The sequence below is a fragment of the Tupaia chinensis genome, unplaced genomic scaffold, assembly GCF_000334495.1.
Source record: "Tupaia chinensis unplaced genomic scaffold, TupChi_1.0 Scaffold149011_1, whole genome shotgun sequence".
Classification (NCBI taxonomy): domain Eukaryota; kingdom Metazoa; phylum Chordata; class Mammalia; order Scandentia; family Tupaiidae; genus Tupaia; species Tupaia belangeri.
The window spans coordinates 506174-512951 of NW_006208857.1; the positions used below are offsets into that span (position 1 = coordinate 506174).

The window sequence follows — 6778 nt, forward strand, 5'->3', positions numbered from 1 at the left end:
CTCTTTTTTTTTTTTTTTTTTATTAAAAGTTTTTGCTATAGGGCACGCCAGACACATAGAGACAGACAGAGAGATAGAAAGGGAGAAATCACCCCCCAGGGGGGGATGGCCATGACACAATCCCTTCTCCTCCATTCTCCTCTCGAGATCTTGGGCACGCATGTACACACGCCCGGTGTGAGTTTAAGCCACCAGGTCCGAGACTCAAACTGCAGTCGACTACATAGGAGTTCAGCGACGTAGCCATTACTCCATCTGCTGCTCCCAAGAACCTAGTGGTTTCTTTTCCTTTTTTAAGATTTATTCATTTTTAAAATTTTATTTGTTGTTGTTATTATTTTTCATTTGACCAGAGAAAGACAGAGAGAGAAATGAAAAGTGAGAAAACAAGCCACCAGGTACAGGCCTCGAACTGTGGTCGCCCATGTGGGAGTCCAGCTCCCTACCACCATGCACTCTGCCGGCCCCCTAGCAGCTTCTAACACAGCAGGTATTCAGCGGGTGACGAGAGCACCGGCCCAGAATGAGGACTGAAGCTCCATTACCTGGTAGACTCAGCTGGTGAACAGCAGTCAGTCGACCCACAGGAGGACAGGATGTCTGTGCCTGCTGAGTTGGCAGCCACGCCAGTCTCTAAACTCAGCTAACCAGGGCATCCTCGCCCGCACACTCAGCCATTTTTTTATACCTTCTTGTTTTTCGTTTTGTTCTTCCCATCAGTTTCTAGGACAATTCCTTTGTAGAGAACATCCACCCCAGATCAGCTAAATTAGGAGGAAAAGGGACTCACCCCCAGCCGAGAGGCACTGAACGCACAGTCCCTGCGGGACAGTCAGCACGGGCAGAGTAGGGAGGGGCAGGCTGAGGGCAAGGGAGCAGGCAGCGTGCCTGTGGTCCCCGGAGGGCCGAGCGCTCAGGTCCTCTTACCTTGGCCAGCTGCAGCAGCGCTCCACACTCAGCTGGCGTGAGCAGCCCATCCAATACCACTCGCTCCGACCCATTCAGCTGCCTGGCATCCTGGGTCAGCGTCACTCCTTCCAGGAGCAGGACATCTGTAGGGGAAGGGACAGGGCAGAGGCAGGTGAGGATTCCCCCAACACAGGCGAGCAGTAGCTGGCAGCCCCCAGACCCTCCAGGATCCTGCCTCTTGCCCTCTCAGAACTCACCCTTCCAGTAGGTCAAGGGCTTCGGCTGTGGAGGCTCATGGTCCCAAGGCCTCTTCTCTTGATCCTCTCTCAGGGGTGAGAGACAAGCTCAGTGGATGCACACAATAGTCCAGACCCAGTGTCCCCTCACCTTCCCCAAGTCCCTTCCAGCACAGGGCATCTCCTACCTGAGCTTTTCCCTGAGTGCCTCCGGGATGAAAGCCGCAGGGGTCCAGGAGTCCTGTAAGAGTCCGGAAGGATGCCATCGCTCACCAGTCCAGCCACTGGGATCCCTGACATTAGCCCGAACTACCACACTAAGGTCTTTCTTCTGCAGAGGACCTGGACTCAGTGTCAGGAGCCCTGGGCCTGGAACCCACCCTGTACACAGTGTGCACAGCACCCTTGTTGGGTGCTATTCTAAGAGCTTTATGCATGAAAGTAGAATTTGTACTTAGAGCTCACAGTAGTCTTATCAAACAGATAAGTATTTTGCAATTGAGGACCCTGAGACACAGAGATGTAGAGTAACGTGCCCAAGATCACACAGCTGGTAAGTGACAAAGTTAGGGTTTGTTTGTTTGTTTTAATTTGACCAGAAAAGGACAGAGTAAGAGAGAGAAAGTGAGAAAGTAAGCTGCCAGGTCCGAGACTTGCACCATGGTCGGCCATGTGGGAGTCCAGTGCTCTAAAGATCACGCCACCTGCCAGCCCCCAGAGTTAGGGTTTAAACTAGTTTCAGAGTACTTGCTCTATGTGTGCTCAGTCGGGAGAGATAGAGAGAGGGAGACAGAGTAAGAGAGAGAGAAATGAGAAATCATCCCCTAGGGGGGATGGCCATTCTGCTATCCCTTCTCCCCCATTCTCCGCTCGGGATTTTTGGGCACACACACTCCTGATGTGATTTTCAAGCCACCGGGTTTGGGATTCGAACCATGGAGTTGGCCTTATGGGATCCAGCACCTTAACATCCATACCACCCGCTGGCTCCAAGTCCTTGCTTTTAACCAGTGTTTTTCCACCAGGACAATTTTGCCCCCAGGAGTCATTAGGCAATGTCAGGAAATGTTATTGATCACCATGACTCAGAGGGTGTCAATGCGCTATTGATGTCTCCCAGATAGAGGGATAGAGGCCCAACAAGTTACCAGGTCAAAATGTCCACAGCACCAAGGTCAAGGACCCCTGCTTTATGCTCTAGGACTAGCTACGGATGGCCTCTGCCCTCGGATTCCTCTCACAGTCACAGAAGAGGGCCAGCCTGTGGCATGGAGGTTAAGGTGGCTGGATCCCACGTGGCCAACTGCACAGTTTGCGTCCTGGTCCTGGTGGCTTGAAAATCACACTAGATATAGGTGTGTGTCCAAAATCCTAGGAGGAAGATGGGGAAGGGATTGTGGTGTGGCCATCCCTGGGAAGGAGGATCTCTCTCTCTCTCTCCTCGGTGAGTCCACGCACCGTATTGCAAATTCTAAACAAACAACTTTCTGTACTTCTTACAAGATGACTAATGTCATTCAAACTCGTGAAATCAGTGGGTTATTCCAATTTACAAGTAAGGACGCTGAGTCTGAGACAAGTTGAGGCCCACTGCTTGTTTGTGGCAGAAGAGGGACAGACACCCCGGTCTGCATGACCCCAAGGCCACCTTAACTATGGCACACCGCTTCTGTGTAGAACTGGGAGGACACAAGGACCAGCAGTTAGGGTAATGGCTATGTCACTGAACTCCCATGTAGTCGACCGGTTCGAGTCCCAGACGCGGTGACTTAGACTCACACCGGGCGCATGTGCATGCGTGCCCAAGATCCCGAGAGGAGAATGGAAGAAAAGGGATTGCGGCATGGCCATCCCCCCTGGGGGTGATTTCTCGCGTTCTCTTTCTGTCTCTGTCTTTCTGGAAAGCGCATGTGCCCTATAGCAAAAACCTCTCCAAAAAAAAAAAAACTGGGAGGACAGAGTCTCCTCCAAGCCCACAGAGCTGTGGGAGTGTGGGGAACACTGCTGCGGACCACAACACACAAAGGCAGGGCACTGACCTGGGGCGCAGAGGGGAGGGCTGGGAGAAAAGTGGGGCTACTCACGGGATCCTGGAAGCTGGTGCCCAGGTGCTCCATGGCATAGTAGAGCTGCCGCTTCTCCCCCAGGGATCGAAGGACGAAGCGCTGAATGTCCTGAGGCAGGCATGGATGAGCAGCAGGAGAGGGGTGAGACAAGAAGGGGGCAGCTGAGTTAGGGCTGGAGGAGAACAAGCTGCCCGGGCTCCAGGGGACAGTCGGGGTACCCCTTCAATCCCTGTGCCTCTGGGTTCCTCGGTTCAACTTGCCACACCCTCAGCAGTTTCCAGTCTGGGCCCAAACTGGAAGAGGTGTGAGTGCGAGTGTGTGTGCATTCTCGAGCAAGAAGTGGGGGCAGGTGGGCCAGCTGGTGGTGTGGTGGTTCAGACAGCTGGATCTCACATGGCTGACTCTGTGGTTTGGATCCCACACCCTGCAGCTTAAAAAACACACTGAGGGGGAACCAGCAGTTAGCGTAATGGCTATGTCGCTGGACTCCCACGTAGTCGACCGCGGTTCGTGTCCCGGACCCGGTGGCTTAAAACTCACGCCGGGTGCGTGTGCGTGTGTGCCTAAGATCCCGAGAGGAGAATGGAGGAGAAGGGATTGCGGCGTGACCATCCCCCCTGGGGGGGTTAGCGTAATGGCTATGTTGCTGAACTCCCATGGAGTCGACCGCAGTTCAAGTCCCAGACCCAGTGACTTAAACTCACACCGGGTGTGTGTGTGTGCATGCCCAAGATCCCGAAAGGAGAATGGAGGAGAGAGGACTGTGGGGGATGCTCTCTTTCCTCCCCCTGGGGGATGCTTTCTCACCCCACCCCACCTCTGTCTTTTTCCAGCAAGCTGGGTGCTAGACTTAGAGTACAGTCTAAGGCTGGGCTCGGGTGCGGAAGTACAGAATACCTATCAGGGACTTGAGGTCCCCTGTGATGACTGAAATGCTTGTGTAAAAGGCTAGAATGGGGAGAAGGGTTGGGGGGTCCCAGCTGACTTCTCAGGTCTATGTGTTTGGTCCAGGGCTACCGTGCAGGGTAAGCGTGGAGAGATTACCTCTCTTGGCCCGAGACCAGGTCTCGGCTCTCCCAGCTGGGCCTGGTACTGGTTCAGAGCCTTCTTGGCTGCCTCATCCTCGGGGTAGAAGAGCAGGATGCCCAGGACGTTCTCTATAGCCTGGGACAGATTCCCCACTGGGGATGGAGGCACGGCACAGACTGAGAATAGCAAGGACCCCTGGGCAGGGCTGGGGAAAGTGATCTCCCCAAGCTGACTGCCTACTCCAAGGGCGCCCATTGAGCCTCCACGCTCAGCCTTTGAAAAGCACACTCACACATACCTTAGCTGGCAGAGTTCAAAGAGGAGGAGGAGGAAATAGGGAAGGCAAGAGGCAGCCAGAGCAGGGGAGCCGGTGCCGGGCTCCAGGGTTCTCTACCATGGCACCAAGCAGAGCAAACTACGGTCCTGAAGTGAAGTCCCCACGGAGCCCCGCAGTGACACGACAGGCCCAGCAACAGGTGGGGAGGGGAAAGAGACAGGGCTCAGGACACCTTTGGAAGAGAATTTTCACTCCCATGTCCACCCCAGTTGCTCCCAGGGCCCGCTCCTCCCTAGCTGACCTTGAGCATGGGCCTCGTGCAGCCGCCTCAGCTGGCTGGGAAGGAAGTCTGGGACAGGGAAGCTGCGGCCAGGACGCATGGCTGTGTCCCCCACGCAGCGCTGCCGGCACTGCAAGACCCGAATCCAGTGTCCTGCGGAGGGCACGCATGAGCCACACAGTGCATGCGTGTTTCCCCCGTGCACACGCTCCCGACCCCCTACCTGCAGTGGCCCCTTACCTGCAATGGCCTCGTAGAGGCCACTGTGACTGCTGGCCCCTCCTTCCTCCTCCTCTGCCTGCTGCTCCTCTGGCCCCTCGCAGCCAGCCCTGCAGCTCTCCATCTGGGCCAGGCTCTCCTGCAGGGCCTCCTCCAGCCTGGGCAGGGCCAGCCCTGCCTCCTGGCGCCCCAGGAGCTCCAGGCCAGTGTCATAGGCTGCCTGTGGGGAGGGGAGCGGTCAGTCAGCTGAGATCCTGGGGGTGGGGGACCGAACAAGGCTGGCAGGAAGAAAGGAGAGGGACGGTCTTACTTCAGCTTGGGGAGAACGGGGGTGGGCCTCAGAATGATAATGTTAGAACATTGGTGGGGGGTGGTTCCTGGTGCCCAGTGACACACCCCTGTGATCCTAGCTAATTGGGAGGGTAGGGCAGAGGATGGGACATGCAGAGAAGCCGTCAAAAACATCCATTTCTGTCTCCCTCCCGTTCTCTTTCTCATTAAAAGACAAACTCAGCGGGGCATCAGCGGCTGGTGATCATGGAGAACTGAGCCACTGTGGACCTGTCCCCAGAGCTCCTGCAGCTGCACAAGGCCACAGCCCAGTGAGGCCAGCCTACCCAGCCAGCCAAAGGCTGGGGCAAGGGAGGTGGCAGGAGGCTCTCACCCAGTGTGGCGGAGACTCCAGGTCCCTGAAGCTCTGGGGCGGGACCTTCGGCATTCTCCGGTACTTAGCTATGTCCTCCCGCATCTGCAGGTGCGTGGGGTTTGCTACAAAGAAGGTGTGTGCTGCGGCCGCTGCCAGGTCCAACTTCTTCAGCTGAGGAGCGGGGAGGGCATCAGAGTCCGATGCGGGGAGTCAGGCCTCTACCCTCCGACCTTCTCGCCCTCCCCACACACGCGGGGGCTGCCTCAGAGGCTTATGGGAGACGGCTCAACCAGAACTGGCCCACCTCCCAACCTGCAGACCCTCCGCCCACCCGCAGGAAACCAAAACGTTGGGCCTCTCCTGAGTCTGGTACCTAAGGAAAGGGAAGTGTGGGACCTGGGAGTGGGCGGGACATGGGTGGAGGGTCCGGGGGTGGGGGGGCTCAGACTAGGAGACAGGGTGTCCATGATGGTGAAGTGAGGTGGGGGAGTGGGGGAGACCCAATGACCAGCAAAACTCGCGGGCCTCTAGGACCCTGAGCTGAGAGGTGTGGAACCAGAGCCCCCCCTCCCCAGCCACGTAGGCAGTCGCTACTGTCCCGGTGGCTGCGCGGCGTCCACTGCCCCCGCCCCCAGAGGCCCTCGCCTCCTCCTCCTCCTACCTTTCTGAAGCTCCTTCCTGCCCCAAAGGAATGCTCACACTCCCCCGAGACAGACAGACAGACAGACAGACAGACACACACACACACACACACACACACGCACGCACACACACCCAGTCCTACCCTTCGCCTGTTTCGCCCCCGCCCGTCCCCACGCAGGTCTCGGTGAGACCCACTAATAAAACGACACTGCAGGCCCCTGCCCTCCCTCCCCGCCCCATTCCATCACGCTCCGTCTGCGCCCCCTCGGCTGTCCCTCTGCGATCCCAACAGGTACTTGGGTAGTTCGCACAGCACCCACTCAAACCGAGAGGTCGGCGGGACGCCCCCACAGCCCCACCCCGAGCCCGGGTGCGAGCATCCCGCCCTCTCCTGGCCAGTTGGAAGCAGGACAGCCGCTGGGCAGGGGAGGACCCTGGAGGCGACCGGGCGGCTCCCGCACCCGGCAGTAGGCC

The 6778-nt window shown here is 57.3% G+C and overlaps 1 protein-coding gene across 1 annotated transcript in view; it reads right to left on the minus strand.

Annotated features, from left to right (window-relative positions):
• P3H3 (prolyl 3-hydroxylase 3) overlaps window positions 1–6026 on the minus strand; it is a 16437-nt gene extending 10411 nt beyond the window's left edge. Inside the window, exons 1-8 of the mRNA XM_014585142.1 lie at window positions 5681–6026; window positions 5038–5236; window positions 4819–4950; window positions 4256–4392; window positions 3230–3319; window positions 1334–1386; window positions 1167–1234; window positions 928–1052 (exon numbers count right to left, since the gene is read on the minus strand). Coding sequence (XP_014440628.1) covers window positions 928–1052; window positions 1167–1234; window positions 1334–1386; window positions 3230–3319; window positions 4256–4392; window positions 4819–4950; window positions 5038–5236; window positions 5681–5764 — 888 coding nt within the window. The 5' untranslated portion in view covers window positions 5765–6026. The remainder of the gene's footprint in view (window positions 1–927; window positions 1053–1166; window positions 1235–1333; window positions 1387–3229; window positions 3320–4255; window positions 4393–4818; window positions 4951–5037; window positions 5237–5680) is intronic.
• Window positions 6027–6778: the final 752 nt, after the last annotated feature.